The sequence below is a fragment of the Setaria italica genome, chromosome IX (assembly GCF_000263155.2).
Source record: "Setaria italica strain Yugu1 chromosome IX, Setaria_italica_v2.0, whole genome shotgun sequence".
Classification (NCBI taxonomy): Eukaryota; Viridiplantae; Streptophyta; class Magnoliopsida; order Poales; family Poaceae; genus Setaria; species Setaria italica.
In genome coordinates, this window is record NC_028458.1 from 5,020,759 (window position 1) to 5,041,664 (window position 20,906).

General features: G+C 46.3%; 3 protein-coding genes across 4 annotated transcripts; 1 reads left to right on the plus strand and 2 right to left on the minus strand.

The window, feature by feature from the left end:
- Positions 1-4,076: 4,076 nt before the first annotated feature.
- Positions 4,077-7,286, minus strand: LOC101767701 (transcription factor bHLH113). 2 transcript variants are annotated; one of them, XM_004981633.2, is made up of 7 exons: positions 7,064-7,286; positions 6,518-6,960; positions 6,206-6,289; positions 5,945-6,010; positions 5,133-5,198; positions 4,812-4,865; positions 4,077-4,683 (listed from the first exon to the last, which is right to left on the minus strand). In XM_004981633.2, exons 2-7 carry the CDS (start codon positions 6,947-6,949, stop codon positions 4,426-4,428), a joined length of 960 nt encoding a protein of 319 aa, XP_004981690.1. In that variant the 5' UTR covers positions 6,950-6,960; positions 7,064-7,286; the 3' UTR covers positions 4,077-4,425. The 2 variants fall into 2 exon arrangements, with proteins under 2 accessions (XP_004981690.1, XP_012704673.1); XM_012849219.2 differs by having other exon boundaries at positions 4,077-4,716.
- A 7,698-nt stretch (positions 7,287-14,984) lies between these two features.
- LOC101768108 (probable receptor-like protein kinase At5g61350) lies at positions 14,985-18,602 on the plus strand. Its single transcript, XM_004981634.2, has one exon. It carries the CDS (start codon positions 15,755-15,757, stop codon positions 18,311-18,313), a length of 2,559 nt encoding a protein of 852 aa, XP_004981691.2. The 5' UTR covers positions 14,985-15,754; the 3' UTR covers positions 18,314-18,602.
- An 847-nt stretch (positions 18,603-19,449) lies between these two features.
- On the minus strand, positions 19,450-20,906 carry LOC101780411 (origin of replication complex subunit 1; the record flags this gene model as incomplete). Its single annotated transcript, XM_004986170.2, has 4 exons — positions 19,450-19,820; positions 19,902-20,214; positions 20,303-20,728; positions 20,893-20,906. Coding segments are annotated over 4 exons (804 nt in total), but the record flags the coding sequence as incomplete, so codon positions are not given.

The window sequence follows — 20,906 nt, forward strand, 5'->3', positions numbered from 1 at the left end:
AGACCTACATAATGGAAATCAGGAGCGTTTCAGGGTGGTGATATGGCCGAACTTGAAAAGTAGGCAGTGCATGAGGCATATGAGTGCAAATTTTCATAAGCAATTCAAAAACAAGACACTTATGACATTATTCAAGCGTCTATGCAGCTAGAATCAGGAGAGGAAATTCAACCTCCTGTTGAAGAAACTTGACGACCTTACAAAGAAACAATGCGAAGACCTAACCAAGAGGCTAGTCAACAGCGAGGTCGACCACCCTATGTCTCTGGAGAACGTCGGGCTCGATGCTCCTAGTGTCAGGTGAAGACGGGGAAGATCCATCAAAAGCTTCTCAAAGTGGGTTGAGCATGAGCCAAAGAAAAAGTAGGCATTACTCTTTAATGAGGGAGGTGCTCGGTGGGGTATAATGACTACAAGGTACAGCTCGACGAGGGCCATTGCGGAGGCCCTACTCGACGATGTTTCGCAGTACAACTGGGGTTCAGCTGTATTGGCGGCCACCTACAGGGTCTTTTTACGGGTTGCTGCATGGTAGCCTCGGCGGAGCCAATATTCCTTGGCTGCCCGTTGCTGCTTCAGCTGTGGTCGTACGAGCGGTTCCCGATCGGGCGGCCACGGATTGACATGTTCTCCTATCAGGAGCTGCCTTTGGAGCACAACAACATCGACAGACCCACGATGGGGTCGTTGTGGTGCTTGAGGAAGGTACGGTGCTTCAACTACAATTTTCATACGAGATTGTTAAAATAAATACAGAATAACCAAGAAATACGTTATAGTCATAGCTACCAAATTCTAATGCTTAATTTTTCTGACTAAATCAACATGTTATAAATTCTGTCATCAATCATTATTTATGTTGTATTTCACCATTTCACTCTGAATTCGTGATCTTCCCAAATTTATTGTTTACGATGGAATAAATTCATGAACTTCCTATGGAAAATGTACATTGCCTATGGTTGTTAGCAACCACCTTTATTTGCTGTAGGGATCGTGGGTTGGGGTGTAGACGAAGAAGTCGTACCCGGACTTCGTCGATCAGTTCGACGCTCTTATCGACACCGACGTGAGGAGGAGACCCTACACCATTGACGAGGTACAGGCTCGTGCCCCGGATGGCCTCTCTTCGCTATGCCATCGGGACATGGAGTACTGGAGGACGACAAGGCCATTGGTATACAACATCCACATCGAGGACTACACGGTTTACCGTGTGATGAGGCAGTTCGGCCTATACCAGCAGTCCCCACTTCCTGTTACGTCTGTAGTCCCGACCGCCGTTCACAGGTACACCTCACCCTTTGATTCTCCTTCCAATAAGGATTTTTAGTTTACCTAACTCGCTGCACAATGGTTATGTTAGGGCTAGCCGTCAGGGTGGTGGTGGTGGTGGTGGGCTTGGGGTCCAGTGGGCTCCAAGAATGGTTTAGTGGGTTGATATGTGGACGACCGCTTTAGATGAGGTGGTGCAGAAGGACCGTGCGCACGACGACGACGCTTTCGCAATGTACCTTCGGTGGTTCTTGCCTAGGACTAGGACGTGGGTCACGTACGTTCCGAGTCAGCCACCGACGGAGACCGCGCCTGTCACGCAGACGGTAAGTTTCTGCATCATTTGTTACTCAAACTGCATCATGTGGTGTGGCTAACTCCAACCCTATCCTCTTGCCAAAAGTACGATGTTATTGCAGAGGTCGCCACTGAGCTCAGGTATGGTGTTGACCACTTCCAGCAGCTGTCTATGGAGCAGCATGAGACGCTGTACAGGAGGGCTTTGGGCGCCTACAGTAGGTTCTTGAGGGCCATTAGCTGCCATGGCGGTCGCGGGGACATCGTGCTTCCACCACGGGCTGCCTACTCCCGTTCATCCTCTCCAACTCCTACCCACCCGGCCGGTACGTCCTGTCAACCACCCGTTCGTCCGCCGTACCCGGGCCCATGTACTGCACCACAGGCACATGCGCCAGCGGCCAGGACGTCCTGGGCCACACTGCCACCACCACCGTTTTGGCATGCCGCCGCCGGCCCGTCCACTCATCCGCAGTATGTGACCCCGACAGGTACATGAACGTTATTTAGTCATACACCATTGACGAAATGTTGTCCAATTCACCTTACTAATAATTTATTAACACAACCCCGCAGATGTACGGAGCTTGCTCCACTGGGCCATCTTCTGCTGCACCAGGCACATAGCTACGCCACTACCGTGCGTGATGAATATATGTTTTCTATTCCATTTTAAATACGCAACAAAACTAACAATACCATTGCCTTGGTTGCACAACAGGGTTAGCAGACCGCGGAGGGGCTTCGGAGGACTTCGTCGAGGAGGAGGGATAGAGGTCCAGCATCCATGCATGGGTGGACGATCTTTTTAGATTTGAGCCTGATGTGATCGGTGCCTCGCAGTTGTGTGACGCCCCGGAGGCTCCTACACAGGACGCGACCCAGGAGCTCGCGACACCACCTGAGGCCGCAGCAAGACGTCCGCCTTGCGAGTTGCCCCACGGGAGCCCTTGACGTACGACCAGCAGCAGACCAGAGCAGCGCAGCGGGCAGCGAGACGTGGTCGTGGTCGGGGTGACCAGCCTCATTTCAAGCAAGGACGCATTTAGTGCGTAGGACCTCTTTTATCTTCTGTACGCTGGTGCAGGCTATCATGTGTACGATTGTATAACGTACGATGTGTGGTCATCTGCAGACCACTCTATATAGGTCGGGAGTTTAATGATTTTCAATGATTTCGTGCAATCACTCTACCTTTCTCAAAAATGTCATAAAAAATTAAAGTATAGCCTCGTATTACGAAGTTACGAAGGAAAAATAATTGATAAAAGTAAAAAAAATGAAGGAAAAATAGTTGGAAGGGTGCTTATAGACGTTTCAACCGGCTATAGTAGCCTTACCACCAACTCAAACGGCAGAAGAGCCCTTACCGCCGTGCGAAACGACGGTAAGGCCCCGCCCACCAGGCTAGGCAGGCCCGCACATGGCGTCGGCACCCTTCCGCCATTTCATACGACGGAAAGGGTCATACCGTCATTTGATCCGGCGGCATACATCTATTTTTGCAAATTTTTGTTTCGACTATTTATTTCTGCAAAATTGTAAAAAAATATAATAATAGAAAAAATTCCATGGATTGTCTTCACGAGAGCCTCTTTGTTCAAATTTACTACAAGATCGCACTCACAAGCCCACCAATTACCGTGATAAAGTAATAAAAAGGCCCAAACGAATCGAACTCTTTAACCCAGCAAGCAAGCAAGCAGTACGTTTTGGGCTTTCTTGGCCCACAACAACATTTAAGCCTGTGATGGTCAGGTTACCATTTTTACAATTTTACACCCTCTCTTGCCTTTGAAATAGAGTAAAATCCGAGTCGAAAAATCATCAGAGAACGCCGTCCTTTACATGAGCACGACCTTTCCACGGTCCTTTCCGAGCCACTGATTCCTTGCCTAGCCTTTTTGGAGCCACTGGCGACGCTTGTCCTCTCAACCGGCTTCGCCCAAAAGCTATGGAAGCCGATCGTAGCACTGCACGTTTGGTCGGGATGAACACTGCACACTCACAGTGACTCAAGGCCTCAAGTCTCCAAAGAGCGGGGAAGATTTATTCCTGCCGCTCTCACAGCAATTCGAGTCGAGAGGGAGAAGAAGGTAAAAAAAAATGGAAGAGCTAGCATAGTAAAAGAGGGCCTCCTCCGATGGTTAGATCCTAGAATATTTTCTTATATTTTAATAGTAGTAGAGGGAAGAGCTGTCCCTTGATTAAAAGATAATCTTATATTAAAAGATAATCTTATACATGTACTTCAAGATTGGTTCAATCATATACCAGCTATGTGCTAAAATAAAAGTGAGAGCCATGCGTTAAAAGTGAGAGGTTGTTTTCGAAGGGTCATCTCTTATAGGATTGTCTCTTGCTAATTCGTACCATCGGAGGACGCCTAAGCATTGTGCAGTTCCAACTTCCAAGGACGGCAAACCGATTATCAAGATCAAGCAGAGAGGAAATCGGATAACAGATACCGAAGCCGTCACTGCACTGCTCCCAAGCAAGCATCATCTCGGCTGCAGCAACATTCATTCAATGCCTGTCGTGAGGCGTGACACCACAGAGACATTCGTGCCCAAGATCTCGGCATCGTCGCATCGCTGTCTTCTCTCTACTGCTAATCTGAAGAAACCCCCCTCCAAAATATACACACACCCTGCCTGATGCGCTGTGGCATCTGCGGAAATATGGATCCCCGCGCCCTTTTCCAGCAAAAGCAGCAGCAGCCCCTCCCAAAAGTTTTACTTTAAGCAAAAGTTGATGGGAGTACGGGAACTGATTAAACCCCTCCAAAAGAGCCTGATTAAAGCCTTAACCCCGCACATAATCTGTAAAGCTAAGTGTGTCGCGGTCGGTCAGCTAGGCCAGGTGCCCGTGGTGACCATGACCACCACCAGGCAGCGCTCCGACAGCAGCAGCAGCCTTGTTCTCCGCGGCCGCCTTCGCCATCCCCGCCGCCACGGACCAGAGGTCGGCGCCGTTGCCGTGGCCGTGGCCGTGAACGCCGCCGGCGACATGCTCCGTGCACGCGATCGGCACCAGGCACAGCCCCCGGCTCCTCAGGTCGCTCGTCGGCCGCGGCGGCTCCACCACCGTCCCGGCCGCGCTCTCCGGCGCCTGCCACAATGCAGCAGCAGAGTACGAGCACAGCTGTTAATAAAAAGTTCATAATTACTGGAGGTAATTAGGCTTTCTGAACGAAAGAAACACACTACTCCCAGTTCGGCTTGGAGTGCGGTGCTTACCGGAGCGTGCGCCGAGACCGGCTGGCGCTGCTGCATGTACGGCGAGCTCAGAGCCTGACACGAAGAAAAGCGACCAGAGCCAGTAAGTACCCAACAGTGCGTGTACCAGGCTACCAGCTACCAGACCAGCAGCCATCACAGTGCACGCCGGCGCGTACACGCATAAGATACAGACATTACTGCACTGGGAAACGTAGGCATGGCAGGAAACCAAGCATGGTGCACCGCGCTTGTTTGTATGTATCTACGTTGACACGAGCACATTGACACATTGTACAGACTAGAGAGAGAGAGAGAGAGAGAGAGTAGGAAACAGCGCACCTGAACCTGGTCGTGCAGGAAGCGTATGTATCCGAGCGCCTCGTGCAGAACGGAGGCGGTATCAGACTGGCAGCGGCAAAGCAGGACCGGGTCCATGCAGTTTACATCAACCCGTCAGTCAAAGGTCAAAAAAGAGGCGACAGGGTTAGGTTAATCAGACTGCCCTAATTAACTGCTGCTGTTACTACTAGTAGTACTCCTAGCATGTTGCATGCAAACAAGAGGACCGTACGGTGCCTTCATCTACGCATTGGTGACTGCTCATGCGTATCAATGTATGGCTCTCTGACCACTTCCTCTGGTTGCCTCAGAGTAGATATGTCAGGAAGCACTGGCAATCTGTGTTGCGCTGAGCAGCCTGCTTGCTTCTGCTGGTGTTACTCCCAACTCCCAACTTTGACACTATGCAAAAAGAAGATTCCCCATCACATCAAACTTGCGGTACATGCATGGAGTACTAAATGTAGATGAAATTAAAAACTAATTGCACAGTTTTGTTGTACTTTGCGAGACGAATCTTTTGAGCCTAATTAGTCAATATTTGGACAATAATTCACAAATACAAACGAAACGCTACAGTGTGCTACAGTGCTGTAACAGTAATTTGGCACCTCCCAAATTCCCTAACTAAACAAGGCCTTACAGCAGGATAAAGGAGGGTTAAAGTAAACAGATCGCAGCTACGGTCCCGCAGTTAATTCAGTTGTTACGACGCTTGCACTATCAAGGAAACGCGGAAAGGCAAGTGCAGGGAGCGAGTAAAGAGCGTATCGCCAAAAGCCTGAAGCTTTTGCCTTTTTCACTTTCTTTACCTTTCCGAATGGAGAAACCAGCTGCTGCAGAGCTATGATCCTCTCCCCGAGCTTCTCCTTCCTCACCTAACAAAAGTGAAGTTATTAATTTTTGACCCAACGAACTGACTGATTTGCAGAACAAGAACAGCTCACTAATTTTCTGAACCAAGGAAGAGCAGCTCACTAATTTGGTCTGCTGATCAAAGTGCCAGATTGGACCACAGTTGATTAGCACACCGTACTACTGGCACTCAACTCAAGCAGAGGGAAAGCACTAACCCTGGGCCTCTTGTTCGTAGCAGCAGTAGTAGCAACAGCAGCAGGCGCAGCCTTTCTTTGACCACTGCTTCTCGATCCCTTCTTCTGCACAAGAACAAACCCAACCAATAATCAACCAAGCAGGAAATTTTGTTAGAGTATAATACAGAACTTGCAGTGAGAATCATCCATGAACCGTGCAAAGGCCAACAGAAACACCATCCGAACCATCACTTGACAATGCAAGAAATCATCAGGCTTTTTCCTCAAAGAAGGCGTAAAGAAACGATCAGGTTCGCCGTAGCAACAGTTGCCTCAAGACTGAAAACGCACCTTGAAAGCCTGTGGCTTTGGGCTGGAGATGGCCGAGACTGTTGTCGCCGGCGGCGAGGACGACATGGAGGAGATGGAGGAGGAGCACTCCGTGGTTGGGCTTGACTTCTGCGGAACAGGAACAGCCATCGGAATCGCCTGATCACCGCCGTAGTACTGCAAGCCAAAGATGCCATCACCACCATGGTACTGCCCTTGGCCGGCGAAGCTCAGCATCTGGTGATAAGCCGGAGCCAGGTCGAGGTAGGAGGAGCAGGTAGGAGACGACGCGGCGGCGGGAGTGGCACTGGTGGTCGTGGCGGTGGAGACGACGCTGGAAGAGAAGTAGGAGGAAGGGGACATGCACAGCAAGTAGTCCTCTCCTCCGAGACCGAGCAAGTCCATGTAGCCTCGCCCTCCCGCCTCCGCGACGATCTCCTCTTCCTTCACCATGGTCACCGGCACTGCAGCAGGGGAGATGACGAGTCACGAACAAGGATGTGGGATGTGGCAACAAGATGGATGGCGATTTCAGATGCAAGAAGAAAGGGGAGAGACGATTGGTACCAGTCGGGGCGCTCTGTTCCGGTCAAAGAAGTTTCGCGCCTTGTAGCCTTCTGCCACAGCTCTGTGTCTCTGAGCTCCGTGTCTCTGTGCTCAGATTCATACACACTTGAACACGCCTCCACTTTTGAGGGGTTTTGGGAGAGCTGCACAAGATTGGAGAGAGACGGGGCGAGCTCAGATCAGATGGAAGGGGACCATGAGTCCATGAGTCGTCTGTGCTTGTTCGTTTCCTATCTATAGGCAACAACAATCTATTGACCACTGTGTACAAGAGAGCAGCACAAACACAAGGTTGGAGTGAAGGAAGCCGGATGTGGGACCAGATTGTCAGTGGAACATGCCAAACCGTAAATATTTTCTTTTGTTTGGAAAAAGAACCATAAATGATCTCGAGAAAACATACCAAACCATGAATTGCATAATTATGCAAACATGAGTTGGGTTAGTGCACTTGATATAGTGTACTATCTCAACTCATGGACCATGCTTATGTACTTATTTCCCTTCTGACGACATGTGGGTAAAACGACGTGAAAGAAATCAAAAGTTGGGCTGGTTCTGGCTTTCGGTTTTTGTTTGGCTAAAAGCAGCAAAATGTTAGATTTTTCTAGATCCATGCAAACAATGGCTGCAATTATACAACATATCAAGATAAGATTGAATATGTACACTAGTATCTGGTAGTATTGAACACACACAGCAAAATAGTTACCCTTGGAAATAAAACCTACAAAACTTGAAAAAAAAATGCTATCAGCAGTACAATGTTATTTTAACAATAAAAATGCTACAAAATTTTACTTCCGATCAAGATCAACGCAGACAGCATCACAGCGGTACATTGCTATTTTAACATTTTTTTTTTGTATGGCAGCAAAATCGCTGCAACATCTTGAGCCTTGAGGTACGGGAGGTATGGCAATGGCATTTGTGAACGCTGCATGAAACCACCAGCTCCCTCTAGGCAAGCGTAGCCGCCGTGGCTTTATTCACGAGTTTGTGCAATTTGTGCCTGTTGGCTGTGCGTAGAGGAGGCGATTAGGTGCACAGATATGTCTGGTTTCTGGTCGGTCGTTTAACCCTAGCCTTGTCCCCGCATCGCCGCCTACGCGACAGACCAACGACCGCGATGCGCAGCGGGCCCACATGGGAGACATGTTTGCGTAGGACTTGTCGTTTCCCTTTTTTCTTGCTGGGACTTCGCTCTCTCCCTTACCTGTGATTCTCGGGCGGGCCGAACCCCAGGTGGGCTCGAAGTGCTCATGGGCTTCTTTCTTCTCTCTCTCTCTCTCTCTCTTCCTTCTCTCACGTGTGCATCCTACAACAGGGCTGGCTGGCTGGTTTGTTTATTCGGGCCTCGGATACTGTGGGGTCAAATCCGACATGCCGAGAAGCCCTAGAAGAAGGCGTGGCTTGGCTTGTCGCGTGTCCTGTACCTGCGTACATCCAAGTTCCAACCTCGCGTGCGTCGGCTTGTCGCGCCTCTTCATACAATCGTACGTGATGAAGGCGTATGGTACAACCAGTGTACATCTACCAGGACAACGTGGTTTATATAAAAGAGATGGTTTTGGAAGCCTCAATGGCCATACCCAAGAGCTCCTCGACATTGACAACTAGGAAAGGGCAAAGGAACAGGAGGCATCTACAGTTGCTTTCTAGCGTAGGACGAACGGCTCAGGACCTTCTGTTCTGTGTAGGCATCTCGTGCTAGCTACATGAGTAAAGAAACGGTGCAAGAATCAGATGGATGGTTGGAACGAAGCCGGAGGTCATCCGTGATCCGTCAGACCAACCAGTACCAAACGAAAAAGGATCACTGCAGCATGCAAGGAAATGCAAACTGGTACTTGGACTGACGGGTGATGAGAAAGAATGAAAGATACGCATACCCAGATGAGCGCATAGTCAAATCCTTGGTCAGATCAGAAGGACGGGTCTTTAGGATCCTTGCTCCGTAGCTCCTACGACTTGTGCTTGCCTAAGGGGGTGTTTGGGAGGAGGGAGCTAAATTTTAGCCCTGTCACATCGGATGTTCGGATGTTAATTAGGAGGACTAAACATAAGCTAATTACAAAACTAATTACAGAACCCCTATGCTAAATCGCGAGACGAATCTATTAAGCCTAATTAATCCATCATTAGTGAATGGTTACTGTAGCATCACATTGTCAAATCATAGACTAATTAGGCTTAATAGATTCGTCTCGCGATTTAGCCTAGGGGTTGTGTAATTAGTTTTGTAATTAGTCTAGATTTAATACTCCTAATTAGTGTCCAAACATTCGATGTGACGGGGGCTAAAATTTAGCCCCCTCCTCCCAAACTGAGGCCGCAAATTCCAAATTCGACGTGTCCTTGCCATGAGGAAACGCGATGCACAGGAGCCTGGAAAAGAAAAACACGCAAGATCCAAAATTAACAAACTTTCAGAGGATGACTTCACGTCCTAACAGTTTTTCGCTTGGTTGGCCATTTAAAACCGGTTTTGGACATTAGACAGGCTACAAGCGCGAGGTTGGGCAAATTCAGGACGCTGGCCCCTATGCAGACAAGAACAGGAGTTAGGCTGCCATTTGTTCGCGAAGTGCCACTTCACCGAGCAAATCTGAAACGAGATAGCGACGTGGGTGACCAATGACGACCTCCGACCCACGAACTGGTCGCTGCAGTTTTCTATCCACCAATGGTGGACAAACCTAGCGGACTCCGCGAGTGAATACCGACGCGGCCTCAAATCCCTTATCTTCCTCGTATGCTGGGTTATTTGGAAGGAACGCAATGCAAGGATTTTCGATCGTCAAGAATCTACGTCACAGCAAATCACACAAACCATCAAGAATGAAGCCTCTATGTGGATCGCGACGGGGGCAAAACACTTTGCAGCTCTACCACGGTGTAGTTAGGACAGCTGCCGGCGCACTTCAATACGTTTTCTTCTTAAGTATGAGCGCTTTTCCACACCTTTGTGAAGCGTTGTAAATGTTGACTTTGTTTGCACCCATCTAGACTATCCTCTTTTTAATATAACGGCGCTCCCCTGCCGCCGGTTCGTTAAAAAAAAACTTCACGTCCTAATGTGGGCCTACTCACGGCGAATGAGTATTTCAAGCGATGGAAGAACACCAGTTGAGATTTGAGTCAAACACTTCTTTTTTTCAGCCATCCACCTTCGCATTCGTCATCACTGACTCGCGTATCACGGTATCAGGTAGGTGATTTACAAGCTTTGTTAACTACTTAACTCCAAAGGCCTGTTCACCATAGAAGCCAAATAGTACTTTGCAGCATCCTTACTGCAAGATGCTTCTGCAGGCTGAGCTGTTAACATCATAACAGTCAAATAAGGGCCCATTAATCAGTTAGCGAAAAACATATAGTACAAATCAGATTCGTTTCTTCCGATACAAACAGCCAAAAATATAGATAAATTTGAAATCCTGAATATATAAGCCTGGAATCAATCATAATCTGTTCGTACCTCTTAGTCATCATTTGTTAGGACGCAAACGGTTTGGGTTGGCTGCGACATAATAGAAAATACTAAGGGCCTGTTTGGTAGGGCTTATTGGACGGCTTCTCGAGCGGCTTCTGGAGAAGCCGTACCAAACGCCCTTCCAAAAAACGGCTTCTCTCGCGAAGCACCCGTGAAGCCGTTTTCCAATTTGTACTGGGGAGGAGAAGCCCAAAAAACCAGCTCCCCGCGGCTTCCCCTCCATCCGCGCCCCCCATGTTACCAAATTACCCTTCGACTTCGGCAAAATTACACCGAATTGCCACCGCCTCCTTTTCCTTTCTTCCTCTCGCGAACCGTTCCTTTCTCTTCTTCTGGTAGCGCCTCCTCCGGTCTGGTCTGGCGGCGGCCGGCATGGACCCTCCTCCGGCGGCGGGAAACTTGGATCCGGCGGTCGAAAGGGGTAGATTCGGTGGTGGGCTCCAAGATGCGCCAAGCGGAGGGTCCAACGGCGCGCCGTATGTGTCCGGCGGAGGGGCTGGCGGCGCCCCGTTCTTGTGGCCGGGAGGCCCGCCGACGGGTCCCCTGGGTGCCCTCCTGGCCGCCGCGGGAGTGCCTCCCGGCATGGTGGCGGGCGCATGGCCTGGAGGCGCAGCAACCGCGGCGGGCCAGCCACCGGCGCAGCAACCGGCCATCCCAGCCGCGGCGGGCCTGGCCGCCGGCGCGTGGCCCGGCATCCCCGGCGCATGGCCCGGCGTCCCCAGCGCGGGGCCATCAGCTTCCCAGGCCTCCGGCATCCCCAACGCCGCCATGCCCGGAGGATGGCCGGAGTGGTGGGCCGGAGCAGCGGCGGCGGCTCTAGGGCCGGATTGGCTCCGTGCCGATCCTCAACAGGAGACAGCTTCACAGGAGGTTGGAGGCAATGACGAGCGGCTGCCGGTTCGGGTCACCTCTGGTCCAGTTCGGAGCTCCTCAACTCGTCGGCGAGGTACCCGCGCACCTAGGCCACCACCGGCGGCTAGGACAGCTACTGCTCCTGCATCTGTGGACGTCGACCTCACCGATCCAAGGTAAGAACATATGATCCAATTAAAGTGATTTCCTTGTTTGAGCCATTGTGATTGCTGTTGTGATTGTTGAAGCCATTGTGATTGCTGTTGTGTTTGAGCTCAAGCCATTGTCTTGCTGTTGTCCTTAGAAAGAAGAACATGCGTGACGCATTTGCTATCTGGGACATTTTGTTGTGAACTGTGGTGTGTATTTGGATTTTTAAAGTTTTGCTTGCTATCTGGGGTGCCAGGCATGCATCAGCTGCTGGCCATTGCCTTGCATGGTCATGAAATGTGTTTTCTTTAGGGAACTGCATGCCCATTCTTGGATTCAGCATCCTTCAGTCCTTGTGGTATATTATTATCCTTCAGTCATATGCCCTAAGCAATATGCATGTAGCTAGATAACAAGATACACTAGAGTGACAGGCGACATGCCAATCTTCTGTGTGACCACTTTCACTCATTTGCATCCTGGTTTAATAAATGTCTAAGAGTCAAAAATGGCTCCTCGCAAATGTTCCATATATGATATATCATATATGTATATTACTTCATATCATAGCATATTAGTAGATCATTAGCATATCGCAATGTTTCATATCATTGCTTTTGCAGACAGCAATGTAGTAGTACCTGTGCATTGTTATTTCCCAGCTAATTGAAGGTGCGTGGTACGGTGTCTATCATCCACTCTTATGTTGAAGGTGCGTGGCTTGTCGTGGGGTTTGAGAGCCAGAGAAGTTCTAGTCAGAAGTTGAAGACTTGTTCCCCATCAGGATTAGGTACATTGGTCGGAGTGGCAAAGCGACACAAAATGTTCTTGGTATTGTTGATTTCGACATGAGGTTCACTTATGCATCTATTGGTCAGCCCGGGTCTATGCATGATACTAATGTTCTCTTCCATGCACTTCGACATGATCACTCTACCTTTCCACACCCCCCTCTAGGTATGTCGGATCACCTACCTTATCTTTTCTCATGTCTATACATGAATGCGCGTGGCTCACAACCTTCATTTTTTTACATGTGTATTTAGGAAAGTATTATATGGTTGATGCCGGGTACCCAAATAGACCTGGATACTTGGCACCATACAAGGGTGAAAGGTATCATGTGCCAGATTGGAGGAGAGGTCCTGCTCCAAATGGTGAGCAAGAACATTTTAACCATTTGCATTCAAGTATTCGCAATGTGGTAGAGCGCTCTTTTGGTGTGTGGAAAATGAAGTGGAGAATCCTTCTCAAGATGCCGAGTTACCCAATGGAGAAGCAAATGATGATAGTTGCCGCAACCATGTGTCTCCATAACTTCATTCGTGAAAACCACACACAAGATAAGGATTTCCGCAAATGCGATCGGAATCCCGATTATATGCCCACTATACCTTCAAGATATAGGAAGCACTATGTCTCTCAAGATGCTGGAGATACATCCAACATGGAAACAGATGATCGGACCATGGATAAATTCCGAGATGATCTTGCTAGAGCAATCTTCCTTTCTAGATCATCTTGAGTATGTCAGTTAGCTTATATGGTTGCATGCTATGTAAGGATGGTAGCTATTATTTATGAACCGTGATGAATTCAAATATTAAAAAAAAATCAGCTGAATTTTTTTGAGAGAAATACAGGAGTAGCAATTAAAATATTTATGAAACGTGATGAACCGTGATGAACCGTGAGAATTTTTTTGAACCTGGATGCGACATTCGCTAGTAATCTATTTATGAACCGTGATTATCTATTTTCATCTATTAAAAAAAATCCATATAGTTAAGGGCATCTATGACATTTGATTTATCAAAGCCATTCCTAAAAATACAGGAGAAGCCGTTTTGCCAAACACTTTTCAGAATGGCTTCAACTTCACCAGAGAAGCTGTTTCACCAGAGCAGCCACAGCCGCAGCCGTTTCAGCCACAGCCACAGCCCTACCAAACAGGCCCTAAGTACATCACAACCCAGACACATGATATGAGAATTATAGTATGCTATGAGTCATGAGATACCAAAAACAAAAGGACAATCGGTATGCTGCTCGTGAAGGGTGCTTGTGGAATGAGAGCGAGGTCGCACGGATAACAAGAACATGCCTGTGCATGTGTGTTCAGGTCGCAGAAGGTGGCCTACCTTCATTTGATTTTATCAAGCCTAACTTGTCTCCTTTTGTGCATGTATGGCCCAACAGATCACGGGTTCCCCATTCCTTTCTTGCCTACCTGGCTTGTAATTGGGCAAAGGATAAATAACAGCTGCTGGTCTCTTCCTTTTTTTAATTAGATCCAAAAGTTAACCCAGCTTTGTTTGTTACAGAAAGAGACAGCACAGGAAGAGATGCACTCTGCAGTCCAGTTCACAAATTCACATTCACTGCACATAACTATAAGATAGTACCCCTGTTGATCTCATTACCAAAGCACCTATCAGAACAGGTAACTTGTTAACTTAGGTAAGGATGGGCCCGAAATACTCCAGTTCAACTTGTTAACTTACAGTTCGAGCTAGACAAACTGAACAATTAATTAATTAAGTTGTACTGAAGTGGATACATGCATCGATCCGTGCCCATAGGAACAGGAAACTTAAAAAAGGCGGAGTAACCCAACATCTCAAGGGACATCACATCGGTTTTGGATAGCATAAAAAAACTGAAATATTGAGAAACACAGTTTGGAATATGGTGAAAAAAAATCACAAATGCTACAGCAATTTCTAACTTAGCAAAGCTTAAAGACACATACTAGCATTAACAGTAGTAAGGCATGCTCGCTTTTGTTTGTGAAGAAACGTTAACAACAAAGAGAATTAATTTTTTTTGAAAAGTAACAATAAAGAGAATACCCATGGCACAACCCCAACTGGGCTTTGGTTTGTGGTCCAGGAAATCTGGAAGGCCCTAATCAGACAAACAATGGGCCTACACTGAGCCTGCAAATTCCATTGTTGTACAACGCAGCCATGCTAGGTACATGTGGTCAAACTACACTACGACAGACGTGCACCCCATGTTCAGGATCGCAGATCACACTTCTATTTTCTTTATTTATTTAAAACATGATAAAAAAAAGAATGAAAGGAAGGCTTTGACTAAACAATTGAATGGTTCGTATTCCTTTTCAAAGAAGCAATAATAAATGGATTGTAGCAGCTGAAGTTATTGGTGTGCCACTAATAAGCTGGTCAAACAAAGATATGTGAGCAGAGAAATGGAGAGCCACTTACGTGATCTACAGCTGCAGCTGTCCAACATGAAATCGGACATTATTTTGGACCAAAGTCACAAAGGTGCACCCTGTCTAGTTCAGCACATATAAATAAAATCAGAATGCCAAATACTCTTTGTTAGACCATAATAATCGATCATGAACAGGCAGATGGCTAATGACTTGGGTTGCATGATTTGCTGGAATAATGTCTGCATGACAAGGAACAAAATGAAAAAAAAGAAGAAGATGATGCTATCCAAGGCATTCCACAGGAAGATCAAGTTTGTGATTCCTGAAAGATATGCAAGCATAGTAACAAAGATAATTGTGTTGGGTTAGCGATGTCGATACAGAAGTAATGGGACACTAAATTTTAGGATAATAATAGCCATCCCTTATAACTGTGTTTGACAAACTAACCTTGTTTTCCAAAGCGACAATTTGATTTGTGATTACTTAAGCCATTAGCTGGGGGCCACAGCCAAGTACCAACCGGTGATTATATTGATTAGTTTTTGTCCTATTACCCTACAACAAACATCACAAGAAAAGAGCTCTCAGATTCCAAATCTTAACCTACTTGAAACAAACCAACACGATACAGCTAACTTTTAAGAAAACTAATGAGAGCAATACCTAGACAGCTCTACTTGAATTATTCCAGCCACAGTATATTGCAGCTATTGGCCTGTAGGCTCCCTTTTCAAAACACATTTAAACATCTACATGCCATCTGTATGAGCTCCGAAAAGAATATTGACGATAATGGTCAGTAACTGATTCAACATGATATTTTGGTAACAACCTGATCCATCTGGACGTGCACTCAACCAATACCATATATCTCAGTAATCAATCAATCCATTCCCTCCAAAAGCCAACCAAAGACCTCAGTCATCCCTGAATCCTTTCCCTCTTCTTCAATCCAGAGACCACTTTCCTCCCCCATGAGAAGGCACCACAAAGTTTTTGCTACATGCTAGTGCTTCTGATGCCAACATCAACAAAGATGGCCAGAAGCATGCTTGAGAGGAAGAGAGTACCAAAGTTCATCATCCTCTCCATCCTTGCCATTATCAGTATAACCAGCACCAATGCAATTGCATCACCGAAGGATTCATTTGTACCTCGAGACAACTACCTCATTAGCTGTGGAGCATCTGGTTCTGTGCAGCTTGATGATGGCAGGACATTCCGTTCTGATCCAGAGTCGGCATCGTTTCTGTCCACCCCAGTGGACATCAAGATCACTGCTAACAATTATCCGGCTGCTGCTTCACCATTATCCCCACTCTATCTGTCAGCAAGAGTTTTTTCGGATGTCTCAACTTATAGTTTCTTTGTCTCGCAGCCTGGTCGCCATTGGATCCGTCTCTACTTCTTACCTATCCCTGACAAACAATACAACCTCACCACAGCTACATTCTCTGTGTTCACTGACAATATGGTTCTTCTCCATGACTTCTCCATCATTGCCAGTCCCCCAAATCCTGTCCTTCGGGAGTATATTGTCGTAACCCAGGGAGACAACTTGAAGATCATTTTCACCCCAAAAAAGGACTCAATAGCATTCATCAATGCTATTGAGGTTGTCTCTGCACCACCCAGCCTAATTCCAAATACCACCAACAGCCTGCCTCCCCAGGAACAATTTGACATCTCCAACAATGCATTGCAGGTAGTCTACCGGCTGAACATGGGAGGTGCACTCGTGACAGCCTTCAATGACACACTGGGCAGGATCTGGTTACCAGATGCACCTTTTTTGAAGCTTGAGGCAGCAGCAAAAGCAGCTTGGGTTCCTCCTAGAACCATCAAGTATCCTGATGACAAGACCATCACACCACTCATTGCTCCAGCATTCATCTACTCAACAGCACAGCAGACTGCCTCGACAAATACCTCGCAAGCAAGATTCAACATAACTTGGGAAATGGAAGCAGAGCCAGGATTCAAGTACCTCATCCGCCTACATTTCTGTGATATTATAAGCAAGGCACTCAATAGCCTCTACTTCAATGTCTACATAAATGGCATGATGGGTGTGTCCAACCTCGACCTCTCAAGCTTGACAATGGGGCTTGCAGTAGCCTACTACCAGGACTTTACTGTGGACTCATCCAGCATCATCAACTCCACCCTTCTAGTGCAGGTTGGCCCGAGCACTACCGACTCCAGCAACACTGATGCCATCCTTAATGGACTTGAAGTCATGAAGATAAGCAACCAAGCAAACAGCTTAGATGGCCTTTTTTCACCAAAAACAAGCTCACAACTTGGTAAGAGGACACTAACCGGCATAGGTCTTGCTTTGGCAGTGATTGCAGCTGCATTGGCCATGGTAATATGCTGCAGGCGAAACCGAAGGCCAGAATGGCAGAAGACAAATAGCTTCCATTCTTGGTTCCTTCCACTCAACTCCAGCCAATCAAGCTTCATGAGCAGCTGCAGCAGGCTCTCCAGAAATCGCTTTGGCTCCACAAGGACCAAGAGTGGTTTTTCGAGCCTGTTTGCATCTAGTGCTTATGGACTAGGCCGCTATTTCACCTTCGCTGAAATTCAGAAAGCCACAAAAAACTTTGAAGAAAAGGATGTCCTTGGTGTTGGTGGTTTTGGAAAAGTTTATCTTGGTGTTCTTGAGGATGGCACAAAGCTGGCTATCAAGCGAGGCAATCCATCTTCTGATCAAGGTATGAATGAGTTCCTGACTGAAATTCAAATGTTGTCAAAGCTACGTCACCGACACCTGGTTTCACTCATTGGTTGCTGTGATGAGAATAATGAGATGATCCTGGTTTATGAGTTCATGTCAAATGGTCCATTGAGGGATCATCTCTATGGTGGTACGAACCTGAAGCCTCTCTCTTGGAAGCAACGCCTAGAAATTAGCATTGGGGCGGCAAAGGGCCTGCATTATCTTCATACAGGTGCAGCTCAGGGCATAATTCACCGTGATGTCAAGACTACCAACATTCTCCTTGATGAAAATTTTGTGGCCAAGGTTGCTGATTTTGGCCTATCAAAAGCTGCTCCATCCCTTGAGCAAACCCATGTCAGCACTGCTGTCAAAGGAAGCTTTGGCTACCTTGATCCAGAGTACTTCAGACGTCAACAGCTAACGGAGAAATCAGATGTATACTCTTTTGGGGTGGTACTCTTTGAGGTGTTGTGTGCAAGGCCAGCCATCAACCCAGCACTTCCAAGAGACCAAGTGAACCTCGCAGAATGGGCCCTTACATGGTACCGCAAGGGAGAGCTTAATAAAATAATTGATCCTCACATTGCAGGACAAATCAGGCCTGATTCACTTGAGATGTTTGCTGAGGCTGCTGAGAAATGCCTTGCTGACTATGGAGTTGACCGTCCATCAATGGGAGACGTTTTGTGGAAACTTGAATTTGCCTTGCAACTTCAAGAAAAGGGTGATGTTGTTGATGGAACCAGCAATGGGATCCCAATGAAGAGCTTCAATGCTTCAAGCTTAGATGACATGGAGAAACCTAGCAGTGCAATGCCGCCTGTTCAAGGAAGATAACAGTATCGTTGCACCACCAAAATCTGCAACTATCATAATGCAGTATTGCATTTTTATTGTCCATTCAGGGAAAATGATGCAGGCTCCTGACATAAAGCCATACATTATTTTTGTTTCTACTTTGAACATCTAGTTGTTGTGTAGTATCATTAAGGTTATATCAGATGAAATAGAGAGCATTGCGGAGCTGTTTGTAAACTAAACTGTAACATCGGATTCTTAATTTTAATTATTCTTGGAGATAAAGTAATTCCTTTGTCTACTGGACTTAATTCCCTGTATCATACATACCCTACTGCACCACATAAAAAATGTTGGGCCAAAAGGCACATCCTAATGCGCCACAATTTCTTAGGTAGTAAGAGGCATTTAAAAGCATGGTGATATGTTTGCATCATGCAGCCCTATCAGGTTGCCGTAGCTTAAAAGATATTATTGTAATTATTATGTACGACTTAATGAATAGCACTTATTACAGATCTTCACAACAAATTGAAAAATATGTATAGGATATACATTTCAGATAATATTTCATTAGACTGAATGGCTTACAAGGAAAGGATCATACCTTGTCTGTACCAGTTAACTTGGACAAGCAAGAACACCATGAATCAGTACATCAAAGAGCGCGATCATCTGCCAATGTTGAACTTCGAACCAGATACTGAGAGGGATTGGGGATATGCACTGCTTTTGATAGCTATTTTAAATGTCACACTAGTAAAAACAATCAGCCTGCAAATAACACAATGAGCTACACCAAAAAAGGGTAGTTTGGAGTTACTGTTGTTTGATCAATCACTTAATTATATATTACGTGCAGCCAAAGGAGCTCAATTGATTGCATAAGGTTGGTCTAAGTGTGGCAAACATGACTAAAATATTTTTACAATGATGTGGATTTTACTAGGGAAGGCATAATTTTTTTTTAGAAAAAAAGGTGATACAATTGGAGGTTTGTGAATGGAAAATAAAATACTGACTTACATACAGATAAATACAGAAATATTGTACAAAGTGGCACTGATGTTTCAGACAGAATTATGGTGCCACACAAAAGTAGTTGTTGATATGATGCCACTGCATTCAAATATTTTAGAAAAGAACATCTAGTAATATAAACAAACATTGCAACATTCAATTGCTAGTGGTTCTTTTCTTTCTTTCTGAAGCACAAGTAGTCAACAAAATGCTACTTCTGAGGCATTTCAATGAAGCTCAGAAATGTTCGGTTGCCATTAGAACCAGGACTGGGTACCATACTCAATGTCTCCATGTATGAGCGAGAAATGAGATGAAAGAAAGTCAAGAAACTAAAGAACATGGGGCATCTAGCAATTTCTGTCCCTCGATGCTCTACCATCAAAGAAACTAGACAGATCTCAGGAAGCTATTACAATAGAATCTAAAGGCAACAATACGAGAGTTGTTACAGCCTAGACTAAGGATGCAAAGGCTATCTTCTGTAGATATACTTCGAGAGGGGAAAACTAACACTCCTGGCAACCTGTAAATAATATGACAAAGAAATCACAAAATGATCATAACACAACCAGTGTCATACAGATGAATCTTACAAGGAGCTAACCTTGAGAGCTAAATCTTCATCAATGTTAGATCGATATCTAGCTGAGCCTTCTAGTGGGCAGCTCCGGCTTTTGGAGAGGAAATTCGAATTGCACAGTGTTGACAATTGCAAAAGAACATCTGACATCAAACCAGTCATTCCACTTCCATTCATCATACTATCAGGACATTCAACATCATTGAGAGCATCTTCTGACACTGATGTAATGCACTGAAATATAGCCAAGAGCCTCTCAAGAGGAAATGTACCAGGGCCTTTCATAAGCATCTCTTCAACCATGGTGTCCTTCATATTCATCGAGGCCTGAGAGCTCCTATACCAAGAACAATGATGTAAGCATTTAATAACTGATAAGATAATTAAAATTTTGGCAAGTCAAGAGATGACATCAGGTGGCATACTTTCTCTTGCGCCTATGATTATCCGACCCTCCAGTTGAATCGAACAAAGCTGCATCAAGAGTAGCCGGGTTCCTTGAAGCCAGGAAAGCTGACAATAGCAAGTATTTCGCAGAAACAGACATGTGAAACTCCAATTCAGTTGACAAACTATCTCTACTGCCGAACTGCCTTTTAGTGCTGGCCTTCCCACCAGAATTGCCATCCTTGAATTGATCCACAGAAGCCCTCATGGGAACACTGAATGTCTCGTTCAAAGCAACAGCCAAATGTGGTTGAATATGTTCAAACAACCTCCTCTTAATGCTCTCATCCGGAACTGCCTCCAAATCCCCTAGTGGTTCACAATACCTCCTGAAAAGTGGCTCCAGTGCAGCCCCCAATTCATCAACCCTCCTTGTTACCCGGAATAATGGCGTCAGCGCCACACTGCCAAGCAACAAGAGGAATGGAAAAAAAAATAGCACGATTTAGTAATCCCAATCCAACCATGCTGCTGAGGCATTACCAAACCATGCCAAATATACTGCTTGCTATTTGATTCTACCCGGGATCAAATTAACACAAAGCCAGAATTATGATGCATCCCTTACCTAAGGAATGATGC